General features: G+C 40.5%; 1 protein-coding gene across 1 annotated transcript in view; it reads left to right on the plus strand.

The window, feature by feature from the left end:
• The window catches only part of MGA (MAX dimerization protein MGA), a 1,137,718-nt gene extending 1,124,576 nt beyond the window's left edge, over positions 1 to 13,142 (plus strand). The window contains exon 25 of the mRNA XM_053697822.1: positions 10,928 to 13,142. Within this exon, the coding sequence (XP_053553797.1) occupies positions 10,928 to 12,039 (1,112 nt within the window). The 3' untranslated portion in view covers positions 12,040 to 13,142. The remainder of the gene's footprint in view (positions 1 to 10,927) is intronic.
• The last annotated feature ends 231 nt before the right edge of the window (positions 13,143 to 13,373 follow it).

Consider the following 13,373-nt stretch of genomic DNA (forward strand, 5'->3'; position numbering starts at 1 on the left):
CTTGTGTTAATTATGACAGTTTCGTTTCTCTCTCACTGCTGTGTGTGAGAGGGAGGGGCCGTTTTTGGCGCTCTTTGCTACGCATCAAAAATTTCCAGTCAGTTTTTCTGCATGATCCGGTTCATCTCTAACAGAACTCAGGGGTCTTCAAACTTCTTTGAAGGGAGGTAGATTCTCTCAGCAGAGCTGTGAGACTTATATAGTGACTGTGATTTAAAACGTTGCTCTGTAATTTTTATGTTTAAAATTTAATTAGTGTTATTTTACTAATGGGAACAAACCTTTGCTAAAAAGTTGTGTTGTTTGTTAAGAGTGATGCTATAACTGTTTTTCAGTTTATTATTTCAACTGTCATTTAATCGTTTAGTGCTTCTTGAGGCACAGTACGTTTTTATTAAATAAAATTGTAACCGAGTTGCATGTTTATTGCTAGTGTGTTAAACATGTCTGATTCAGAGGAAGATACCTGTGTCATTTGTTCCAATGCCAAGGTGGAGCCCAATAGAAATTTATGTACTAACTGTATTGATGCTACTTTAAATAAAAGCCAATCTGTACAAATTGAACAAATTTCACCAAACAGCGAGGGGAGAGTTATGCCGACTAACTCGCCTCACGTGTCAGTACCTGCATCTCCCGCCCGGGAGGTGCGTGATATTATGGCGCCTAGTACATCTGGGCAGCCATTACAGATAACATTACAAGATATGGCTACTGTTATGACTGAAGTTTTGGCTAAATTACCAGAACTAAGAGGCAAGCGTGATCACTCTGGGGTGAGAACAGAGTGCGCTGATAATTCTAGGGCCATGTCTGATACTGCGTCACAGCTTGCAGAGCATGAGGACGGAGAGCTTCATTCTGTAGGTGACGGTTCTGATCCAAACAGATTGGATTCAGATATTTCAAATTTTAAATTTAAATTGGAAAACCTCCGTGTATTACTAGGGGAGGTCTTAGCAGCTCTCAACGATTGTAACACTGTTGCAATACCAGAGAAAATGTGTAGGTTGGATAAATACTTTGCGGTACCGGCGAGTACTGACGTTTTTCCTATACCTAAAAGATTAACTGAAATTGTTACTAAGGAGTGGGATAGACCCGGTGTGCCGTTCTCACCCCCTCCAATATTTAGAAAGATGTTTCCAATAGACGCCACCACACGGGACTTATGGCAAACGGTCCCTAAGGTGGAGGGAGCAGTTTCTACTTTAGCTAAGCGTACCACTATCCCGGTGGAGGATAGCTGTGCTTTTTCAGATCCTATGGATAAAAAATTAGAGGGTTACCTTAAGAAAATGTTTGTTCAACAAGGTTTTATATTACAACCCCTTGCATGCATCGCGCCGATCACGGCTGCGGCAGCATTTTGGATTGAGTCTCTGGAAGAGAACCTTAGTTCAGCTACGCTGGACGACATTACGGACAGGCTTAGAGTCCTTAAACTAGCTAATTCATTCATTTCGGAGGCCGTAGTACATTTAACCAAACTTACGGCTAAGAATTCAGGATTCGCCATTCAGGCACGTAGGGCGCTGTGGCTAAAATCCTGGTCGGCTGATGTAACTTCTAAGTCCAAATTACTTAATATACCTTTCAAGGGACAAACTTTATTTGGGCCCGGTTTGAAAGAAATTATTGCTGACATTACAGGAGGTAAGGGCCACGCTCTACCTCAAGACAAAGCCAAAGCTAAGGCTAGACAGTCTAATTTTCGTCCCTTTCGGAATTTCAAAGCAGGAGCAGCGCCAACTTCCACTGCACCAAAACAGGGAGGAGCTGTTGCTCGTTACAGACAAGGCTGGAAGCCTAACCAGTCCTGGAACAAGGGCAAGCAGGCCAGTAAACCTGCTGCTGCCCCAAAGACAGCATGAACCGAGGGCCCCCGATCCGGGACCGGATCTAGTGGGGGGCAGACTCTCTCTCTTCGCCCAGGCTTGGGCAAGAGATGTCCAGGATCCCTGGGCGCTAGAGATCATATCTCAGGGATACCTTCTAGACTTCAAATTCTCTCCCCCAAGAGGGAGATTTCATCTGTCAAGGTTGTCAACAAACCAAATAAAGAAGGACGCGTTTCTACGCTGTGTACAAGATCTATTATTAATGGGAGTGATCCATCCGGTTCCGCGGTCGGAACAAGGACAAGGGTTTTACTCAAACCTGTTTGTGGTTCCCAAAAAAGAGGGAACTTTCAGGCCAATCTTGGATTTAAAGATCCTAAACAAATTCCTAAGAGTTCCATCGTTCAAAATGGAAACTATTCGGACAATCTTACCCATGATCCAAGAGGGTCAGTACATGACCACAGTGGATTTAAAGGATGCTTACCTTCACATACCGATTCACAAAGATCATTACCGGTATCTAAGGTTTGCCTTCTTAAACAGGCATTACCAGTTTGTAGCTCTTCCATTCGGATTGGCTACGGCTCCAAGAATCTTTACAAAGGTTCTGGGTGCCCTTCTGGCGGTACTAAGACCGCGAGGAATTTCGGTAGCTCCGTACCTAGACGACATTCTGATACAAGCTTCAAGCTTTCAAACTGCCAAGTCTCATACAGAGTTAGTTCTGGCATTTCTAAGGTCGCATGGATGGAAAGTGAACGAAAAGAAGAGTTCTCTCTTTCCTCTTACAAGAGTTCCATTCTTGGGGACTCTTATAGATTCTGTAGAAATGAAGATTTATCTGACAGAAGACAGATTAACAAAGCTTCTAAATGCATGCCGTGTCCTTCATTCCATTCAACTCCCGTCAGTAGCTCAATGCATGGAGGTGATCGGCTTAATGGTAGCAGCAATGGACATAGTTCCCTTTGCACGCCTACATCTCAGACCGCTGCAATTGTGCATGCTGAGTCAGTGGAATGGGGATTACTCAGATTTGTCCCCCACTCTGAATCTGGATCAAGAGACCAGAAACTCTCTTCTATGGTGGCTTTCTCGGCCACATCTGTCCAGGGGGATGCCGTTCAGCAGGCCGGACTGGACAATTGTAACAACAGACGCCAGCCTTCTAGGTTGGGGCGCTGTCTGGAATTCTCTGAAGGCTCAGGGACAATGGAGTCAGGAGGAAAGTCTCCTGCCAATAAACATTCTGGAATTGAGAGCAGTTCTCAATGCCCTTCTAGCTTGGCCCCAGTTAAAGACTCGGGGGTTCATCAGGTTTCAGTCGGACAACATCACGACTGTAGCTTACATCAACCATCAAGGAGGGACAAGAAGCTCCCTAGCAATGATAGAAGTATCAAAGATAATTCGCTGGGCAGAGTCTCACTCTTGCCACCTGTCAGCAATCCACATCCCGGGAGTGGAGAACTGGGAGGCGGATTTCTTGAGTCGCCAGACTCTTCATCCGGGGGAGTGGGAACTTCATCCGGAGGTCTTTGCCCAAATACTTCGACGTTGGGGCAAACCAGAGATAGATCTCATGGCGTCTCGCCAGAACGCCAAACTTCCTCGCTACGGATCCAGATCCAGGGATCCGGGAGCGGTTCTGATAGATGCTTTGACAGCACCTTGGAACTTCAGGATGGCTTATGTGTTTCCACCCTTCCCTCTGCTTCCTCGATTGATTGCCAAAATCAAACAGGAGAGAGCATCAGTGATTCTAATAGCGCCTGCATGGCCGCGCAGGACTTTGTATGCAGATCTAGTGGACATGTCATCCTGTCCGCCTTGGTCTCTACCTCTAAGACAGGACCTTCTGATTCAGGGTCCATTCAAACATCAAAGTCTAACTTCTCTGAAGCTGACTGCTTGGAAATTGAACGCTTGATTTTATCAAAACGTGGTTTTTCTGAGTCGGTTATTGATACCCTGATACAGGCTAGGAAGCCTGTTACCAGAAAGATTTACCATAAAATATGGCGTAAATACCTATACTGGTGTGAATCCAAAGATTACTCCTGGAGTAAGGTTAGGATTCCTAGGATATTGTCTTTTCTACAAGAAGGTTTAGAAAAGGGTTTATCGGCTAGCTCATTAAAGGGACAGATCTCAGCTCTGTCCATCTTGTTACACAGGCGTCTGTCAGAAAATTCAGACATCCAGGCCTTTTGTCAGGCTTTAGCTAGGATCAAGCCTGTGTTTAAAACTGTTGCTCCGCCATGGAGTTTAAACTTAGTTCTTAACGTTTTACAGGGTGTTCCGTTTGAACCCCTTCATTCCATTGATATAAAATTGTTATCTTGGAAAGTTCTATTTTTAATGGCTATTTCCTCGGCTCGAAGAGTCTCTGAGTTATCAGCCCTACATTGTGATTCTCCTTATCTGATCTTTCACTCAGACAAGGTAGTTCTGCGTACTAAACCTGGGTTCTTACCTAAGGTAGTCACTAACAGAAATATCAATCAAGAGATTGTTGTTCCATCCTTGTGTCCAAATCCTTCTTCAAAGAAGGAACGTCTTCTACACAATCTGGATGTAGTTCGTGCCCTCAAGTTCTACTTGCAGGCAACTAAAGATTTTCGCCAAACTTCTTCCCTGTTTGTCGTTTATTCTGGACAGAGGAGAGGTCAAAAAGCTTCTGCTACCTCTCTCTCTTTTTGGCTTCGTAGCATAATACGTTTAGCCTATGAGACTGCTGGACAGCAGCCTCCTGAAAGAATTACAGCTCATTCCACTAGAGCTGTGGCTTCCACTTGGGCCTTTAAGAATGAGGCCTCTGTTGAACAGATTTGCAAGGCTGCAACTTGGTCTTCGCTTCATACTTTTTCCAAATTTTACAAATTTGACACTTTTGCTTCTTCGGAGGCTATTTTTGGGAGAAAGGTTCTTCAGGCAGTGGTTCCTTCTGTATAATGAGCCTGCCTATCCCTCCCGTCATCCGTGTACTTTTGCTTTGGTATTGGTATCCCAGAAGTAATGATGACCCGTGGACTGATCACACATAACAGAAGAAAACATAATTTATGCTTACCTGATAAATTCCTTTCTTCTGTTGTGTGATCAGTCCACGGCCCGCCCTGTTTTTTAAGGCAGGTACATATTTTTTAAATTATAATTCAGTCACCACTACACCCTTGGTTTCTCCTTTCTCGTTGGTCTTTGGTCGAATGACTGGAGGTGACGTAGAGGGGAGGAGCTATATAGCAACTCTGCTGGGTGAATCCTCTTGCACTTCCTGTAGGGGAGCAGATAATATCCCAGAAGTAATGATGACCCGTGGACTGATCACACAACAGAAGAAAGGAATTTATCAGGTAAGCATAAATTATGTTTTTAACGGATGTTTGAGGGGCACAGTATGTAGTTCCTAATTCCCTCCTTTACTTAGACGGTTCGGTTATTTTTATGGCGCAGTAAGTAGCGCCTGATGTTTGCTGTATAGACTATGGCCGTTGGTGCCTGTTGCATGCCCTCAGACTGTTTTGCCTGTCAGACTTTCTCCTCCTTGTGACGGGTATTTGATTCTCATCCTGCTCCGGAGGTGACTGCCTTTGTTTGCGGATGCTTTCCCGCAGCTTGTCATTGTGCTGTGGGGCGCTCAGTAGCTTTTGAGCCGTTTTGGGTTGCGCTTTTATTTATTATAATTTTTTTGTGCTCCCCTCAGGATCTGCTGACGGCGTATTGGTATGACTCCATTTTGAATCTGATCGCATCGAGTAGTGCGATCTGAGCGCGTTTTTTAACTGAGTTTCTTTTCTCTCACTTCAGCCTAACCACCTAAAGTTTGGGTGCATGTTTATTTTTTAGAAGGAGAATCTTATTAATACAAGCAAATATTTATTTGGGACTTCATCAGAACACTTCTGAACATATTTTTTAATGCATTCTTTGTTTCTGGTATTTTCCTGCCATCTGGTGGCAGTTAACTGCAATTCAATGTTCCTAAGGAATTTAAGGGATGAGTTTCTCGTAATAAACTTATGTCCCTGCAGTTTTTCTTTTAAGAATTTTTAATCCTGTTAACTGTTTTTTATAATAAACTTGTATCTCTGCAGTTTATTTTTCAGGACGTATATTCTGATTTATTTTTCCACCATTCTTTGGCATCTAAATGCTAATCATGTGCTTTAGGATATAAGAGCTCAGCTACTCTTTTCTAAAGTTTCAGGTGGAAAGTATGTCTATGCAGTTTTATTTTCAGTATGTATATTCTTCTGATTCATACTGTGTTTTTATTGTATTTGGCACCATTTGGTGACAATTCAATTCTATTTTTGCTCCTTTTTATCATTTTAGGTGCTATCTTTTTATACTTTTTGTATTTGCAGCCCTTCTTCAATCCTTTTTTATAGTAACGTGATTGACTCACTGTTGAATTACTTTTATACATACATATAAGGTGATTCTTTCATTTCCTTGCGCTTCAGTCTCTGATATTTTCCACTATGTCCACCTTAGGAAGAATGGATTAAAGAGTCTCCTTAATGGGGCTTCTTTGCTCTGTCGATAGGCTTGGAGCCACGATGTCCCAGACCCTGGGGCTGTGGAATTAGTATCCGTGGGATACAGGATAGCATTCAAGTTTTGTTCTTCCTGTAACAGCCTTATCCTGTTAGGTGATCTGAAAAATCAGGTGAAGAGAGAGGCCTTCGTAAACTGCGTTAACGACCTATCTTCTCTGGGAGTGATTTTCCAGTTCCTGTAGAGGAACAGGGTCAAGGATCTATTTGTGGGGGAATTTTCTGTCTCATCAAATTCCTCAGAGTCCCATCCTTCAAAATGGAAACTATTTATTCCATTCTTCCATTGGTTCAGGAAGGTCAGTTCATGACGACCATAGACCTGAAGGATGTGTATCTTCTTGTTCCCATTCACAGGGTTCATCGTCAGTTTGTGAGGTTTGCCTTTTTGGACAAACATTTCTGGTTTGTTGCACTTCCATTTGGTCTTGCTACGGCTCCTAGAATATTCTCAAAGGTTATGGGGGCCGTTTTGGCTTAGGGCCTGTGGACTCGGGAGGAGTCTTCTCTTCCCATTAACATTTTGGAGTTGAGAGCAATCTTCAATGCCTTGACAGCTTGGCCTCAATTATTTTTAGTCTGATTGATCAGTTTCAAGTCGGACAAAATCACCTCAGTGGCTTACATCAGTCACCAGGGAGGAACTTGGAGTTCCTTGGCCATGAAGTAGGTGACTCGCTTTCTGCAGTGGGCGGAAGCTCATTATTGTCTCCTAGCTACCATCCACTTTCCAGGAGTGGACATCTGGGAGGCGGATTTTCTGAGCGGACAGACTTTTCATCCCGGGAGTGGGCTCTCCATCTCGAAGTGTTACAGAGTTGGATCTGATGGCGTCTCGTCAAAACGCCTAACTTTTTAAGTACGGATGCAGGTCAAGAGATCCTCAGGCCGCTCTGATAGATGCTCTGGCGGTCCCTTGGATTTTCATTCTAGCATACCCATTTCCTCCGTTTGCTCTCCTTCCTCAAGTTATTGCTCATATCAACCAGGAGAGTGTCTGTGATTCTAATAGCTCCTGCCTAGCATCGCAGGATCTGGTTGGCGGATCTGTGGAAGATGTCATCTCTTCCACCTTGGAGATTACCTCTGAGGAAGTACTTTCTAATTCAGGGTCCATTCCTCCAGCCAAATCTAGATTCTCTGAAGCCGACTTCTTGGAGATTGAACGCCTAGTCCTGTCTAGACATGGTTTTTCCGAGGCGCTCTTTGCTTCAGACTCGCAAGATTACCATATGGTATGGTGTAAATTCATTTTTTGGTGCAAATCTAAGGGTTTCTCCTGGAGCCGGGTGAGGATTCCCCGAATTTTCTCTCTTCAGGATGGCCTGGAGAAAGTTTGTCAGTCATTACTCTGAAGGGTCAGATTTCTGTACTGTCTGTTCTTTTGCACCAACGTCTAGCAGATTTACCGGACGTTCAAGCTTTTGTTCAGGCCCTAGTCAGAATCAGGCCTGCATTTTAACCTGTTGCTCCTCCTTGGAGCCTTAACCTAATTCTTAGAGTTTTGCAGCAGACTCCGTTTGAGCCTATACATGTTGATATAAAATTATCTTGGAAGGTTTTGCTTCTTCTTGCATTTTCTTCCGCTCGCAGAGTTTCTAAGCTTTCGGCTCTGCTGTGTGATTCTTCATACTCTTTTTTTCATGCAGATAAGGCGATCCTTCGTACTAATTGTGGTTTCTCCCTAAGGTGGTATTGGATTGTTCCTTTTTGTTCTAATCCTTCTCATAATGAACGTCTTCTAAAATTTTACCAACAACCTTCTAAAGATTTTCGGCAATCTTCTACCCTGTTTGTTGTTTTCTTTGGAAAGTGTAAGAGTCAGAAGGCCACTTCTAATACCATTTCCCTCTGGTTAAGAATTATGATTCGTTTTCCTTACGAGACCGCTGAACAGCAGCCTCCTGAGAGAATTACGGCTCATTCCACTAGGGCTGTTTCCTCATCTTGGGCTTTCAAAAATGAAGCTTCTGTGGATCAGATTTGCAAGGCGGCAACATGGTCCTCTTTGCATACTTTTTCCAAATTCTACAAATGTTATACTTTTGCCTCGGCTGAGGCCTCTTTCGGGAGAAAGGTTCTTCAAGCAGCGGTGCCTTCTGCTTAGGTCCTCCTGCCTTGTTCTCCCTCCCTTTTCATTCCGTGTCCTCTAGCTTGGGTATTGGTTCCCACTAGTAATTGGAATGACGTTGTGGACTCTCCATGCCATAGAAAAGAAAACAACATTTATGCTTACCTGATATATTTCTGTCTTTCCAGGCATGGAGAGTCCATGACCCCGCCCTCTTTTTTTAATTATAATTCAACAGTTTTTTTGAGTAAACCTCCGGCACCTCTATACCATTGTGTTTCTTCTTTTTCCATTTTCCTTCGGCTAAATGACTGGGGATTAATGGTAAGGGAAGTTACATTTAACAACTTTGCTGGGGTGCTCTTTGCTTCCTCCTGCTGGCCAGGAGTTGAATATCCCACTAGTAATTGGAATGACGTCATGGACTCTCCATGCCTGGAAAGAAATTTATCAGGTAAGCATAAATTTTGTTTTTTATAAAGCACATCTGTTAAGCAAATAAAAATATTGTTTTTTCATGAAAAACTAAAAGTGCATGAATGTGTACAATCCTGAAATTTTACTGGTCAGTATTAAATTGGTTTAGTCATTACAGGAACATGCATTTAAAAAAAAAATATGAAAGCACCATAACACAATTGGAAATATTCTCTTTAGTTGTATAGGAGAAAGGTTTAAAGGGCCATTATACACTCATTTTGTCTTTGCATAAATGTTTTGTAGATGATCTATTTATAAAGCCCATAAAGTTTGTTTTTTAAAAAAATGTATAATTTTGATTATTTTTAAAGAACATTGCTCTGATTTTCAGACTCCTAACCAAGCCCCAAAGATTTATTTGAATACCGTCAGCTACCTTCTCCAGCTTGCTCCTGTTTGTGTAAAGGGTCTTTTCATATGCAAAAGAAGGGGGGGGGGGAGTGTCTTATTTCCCACTTGCAGTGGGCTTTCCAACTACCTTTTCAACAGAGCTAAACTGAAAGCTTCTAAGTACGTTTTTAAACCATTTTATACTGGATTTTTATATCAGTATCTGTGCATCTTATTCTTTATAGTAGTGTCTATTACATGCAGTTATATGAAAATGAGTGTATACTGTCCCTTTAAGCATAATGTCCCTTTAAGCCTTGGGTAAAATGACTGCTATGCAATCTGTATATACGTTCACTAAGTTTTATCATAAACAAGTTATCTCAGGCAGTGTAAGGAAACCATTAGGGCTAGATTACAAGTGGAGTGTTAATTTATTGCGCGCCCGCTAACGGACAAATTTGCCAATTTGCAGGCGTGCGATAAATAACCAGCTTTACAAGTGGCTGGTTATTGCTACCGCAATTTCGCAGTAGCAATTAGTACTTAGAAAATTAACCAGAGATGAGATCTCTGGTTAATTTTCTAAAAGTACCCCCAAATGCCTTCAAAATAGAGGGTATTATAGTTTTTTATTTTAAAAAAAAAAAATAGCATTCTTTTTTTTAAATAAAAAACAACTTCACTAGGCAGTTTTAAGGCGTCAAAGTTGACGGGTGTGGGGTGTTAGAGAAAAAAATGGCACTGTGTATTACTAGTAAATATATATGTATATACTTATATACATGTATATTTATCTGTTAATATGTGTATATATACATATAAACACACAAATATATAAACTATAATATAATCTCATACATATATATTTAACATTTGCTGCCGTCGCTGCCCTACTAACCCCCTTCGCTGTGCGGCATGAAAACAAGGCTTTCATAGAAGCCTATGGAAGCCCGCTCGCATTTGCATTGCTGTCAACTTGTAATACCAGCAAACATTAATGTGCTCTAATATTACTCAGTGGAATATTAACTGTGATACTTAGCACTCCACTTGTAATCTTGCCCTTAATGTCTTATTTTTTTTCTCTTAACCCCCTACCTGTTCTATGTTCTAGCCTGTAGACTTGATTTGCTATAGCTTTGATTCATATCCATATGTTTAGGATTTACCTTCTGTTCCATAAGTTATGACAAAAGTGAACAAAAACACAGGTTTTGTACTTACCATTAAATGCTTTCATATTATTAGTGAAAACACACAAAGAACCTGCTCCTTGTGCTTTGCTCATTTGCATAGGCTTTTGGTTTGGTTGTCATTTTCCCAGGCCACCTGTTTCTTCTTGTTTCTTTATCATCCTCTCTCAGCTGTTACTCTCACACTCTTATTACTGAGGTATTTGTGGGTGTATATGTATTGTGTCACCATAGAGTAATTAGAGAATTTAGAAACCTTCCCAGAATTTTTATATTTAATATAAATTTATAGGTTCTTCTTTTAAGAGTAAAAGTTAAAATAAAACTTGGCAGCATGTTTTTGATTGCGATCATGGTTAAATGTTTACTATGCACTGTGCTAACTTGTTAAAACTTTTGTTTCCTTCTAAATGTGCTTATAAAATCTACTATTTATGATTTTAGAAAAAGATGATTTATCCATGATGCCAAAGATTGTGAATGTTACGTCATTAGCTAATGAAGCTTCAATAGACTTGGGGACAGATCTAAGCTTGAACATTGAGGAACTTAAAGAGATTGTTAAACCTGGTCCCCAGCTTTCACCAACAAAACCTGTGTTGGGCGAGACAGAACAAGACCAGGGAGCCACAGATTCAACATCTTCAAGTTCTTATGCTACCTCAAGTTTAGCTCCATCATTAGTCCTTCTGGATAGCAGAGATGTATCAGAAACAACACCAGAGAATGTGGGGACCACTCTCGTAGAAAGCCCCTTGCTTGAAGATTTAAACAGCCTTAAAAAACATACAACTGCAGAAACTGAAGAAGTGAAATTGAAGGAAACCGCTTTTTGCAATGTGGCAACTAACAATGTTAAACATTCACAGCTTGACGTTAGGTTAAAAACACTACCTTTAGAGGAACCAGAGCTAGATACAAGCGATTTAATAGATGTTATTGGGGATAATGAAGATACAGATGAAACACTGACATCTCTCCTCAATGAATTAGCATTTCTTAATCAGCAGTTGAACACTGATGATTTGGACAATAGTTCAGATTTTCCTGGATCAGACACTGCATCTCGGGGTAGTGGTAGCAAGTTCAATGATGGTGATGCATCTCCCTTTTCATTTGGGAGGTTTAAGGAAAAGAGCTCCTCACTCAGTCCTCTCTTCCTACACTTTGAAGAGGGAGAAGTTCAAGAAACCAGCAAGCAAAACGAGGAAGCAGGCATTGTGGAATTTGTTGGCAACACACAGGATGAACCATCATCTAGTAGTAATAAGGTAACGTCTAGTTTTCATGAGTCAAATGTGAATGCCACATCACATCAGAAGGTAGCAAAGCAAGAGAATCCTCCCTCCGGATCTTTGTGGAGGCCCATGCCAAAACTTGCACCTCTTGGATTAAAAACTTTGACAGCAGACCAGAGGGCACAGGAACGTAAAGCAATGCCATCTTTGGCACCTGTGGCATTGAGATTAAACTCACAGACTTCTGCATCTCCATCTGATGAACAGACTACACAGGGTTTAAGGACAACAGTTTTGGCTCCTCAAGCAGACAAATAGTTTGTAGTGTACAGATCATGCAACTTAATAGTTATATATTGTAATACCTGCAAATCATGTGCTCTTTGTGTTGAAACATTGGAATCATTTTATTAGGAACATAATTCTGAAAAGAATATCCACAACATAAAGAAAAGAAACATACATTGTCTGCAAGAAAATAACTTCCATGATTAGTGTGAAGATATGTGCTTAGCTTTTGGATTGCACATACCTTTAAGAATATCCATACAGCTGACTGGATTGACTAAATTAATGTAATGATCAGAGACAATGAATTATCTTCTGTATAAATTTTACTTTAGAGAAACTGCCATCAAAACCATCAACATTTCCCTCATCAAAATAATCAGTCTGATTTACTCTGAATTGCTGGATACAGTTGCTTTTCTCCCTTTTAGAATCATTTGCTCGGGATTATTTAAAACAGGCCCTTTCTCAAGGAGTTGCAACAGACAGCTATATATATGCACTTTGCTAATCACATCAAGCTAATCTAAAAATATTTTCAACAGTATTCACTTGATTTTCTTTCACCTGTCTACATTTATTACCAAGCACCCTCACTGCTGCTTCTGTGACTTGAATATTTATAAATATTCCCCTTGTAAAATAATGACGTTTGATGCTATGTAAAAAAGAAATGTATTTATATTTTTTTAAAGATTCTCTGTGCAGGATTTTTTTTTTGTGTTTGTAGAATGTGACGGATGTGCTGATCACGTGTAAAATAACTTGGTTTTGTATTCAGTTTGTAAATATGAAATGTATGATTTATGCTATGCTGCAGTGTTTCTCAGGTGCTTTCAAATTATGCAAATTAATATAATATTTTTGATACTTAAAAATTACAGTACAAATTAATCATTAAATGGATATATAGAACTTTTTTGTCTGCTTTGACCCATATACAGACTTTAAAATACTGTATTTGCCTTATGTATTTCCATTTGTTTTGTATCTTGGAAATCTGCTGATACAAAAAATAGCTTTTTTATAACTCACCAATACTGATTCAAATTTGTTCTCTTATCAAAATGTAACCCAGTAATTGTCAGAAAGTTCTTAAGTGACTTGGTGGACCAAATAAAAATTCAAACATGCACTATTAGTCTATAAGCCAGCTTGCTATATATATATATATATATACAACTTTGCTTCATGCAGCCAATCAGAGGCGAAGTTTAGTCAATTTGATTAGTAGAACTTAGGAATGTTGTGTAAGGGGGAAAGAAAAATAGCATGGGTTAGATCCAAAGCTAAAACAAGATTTTACATAAGGTAAGGTACAATATGCATGTTTAAAAACTTGTTTTGATAATGTTGTATATTTT

This window comes from Bombina bombina, chromosome 1, assembly GCF_027579735.1.
Source record: "Bombina bombina isolate aBomBom1 chromosome 1, aBomBom1.pri, whole genome shotgun sequence".
NCBI lineage: Eukaryota > Metazoa > Chordata > Amphibia > Anura > Bombinatoridae > Bombina > Bombina bombina.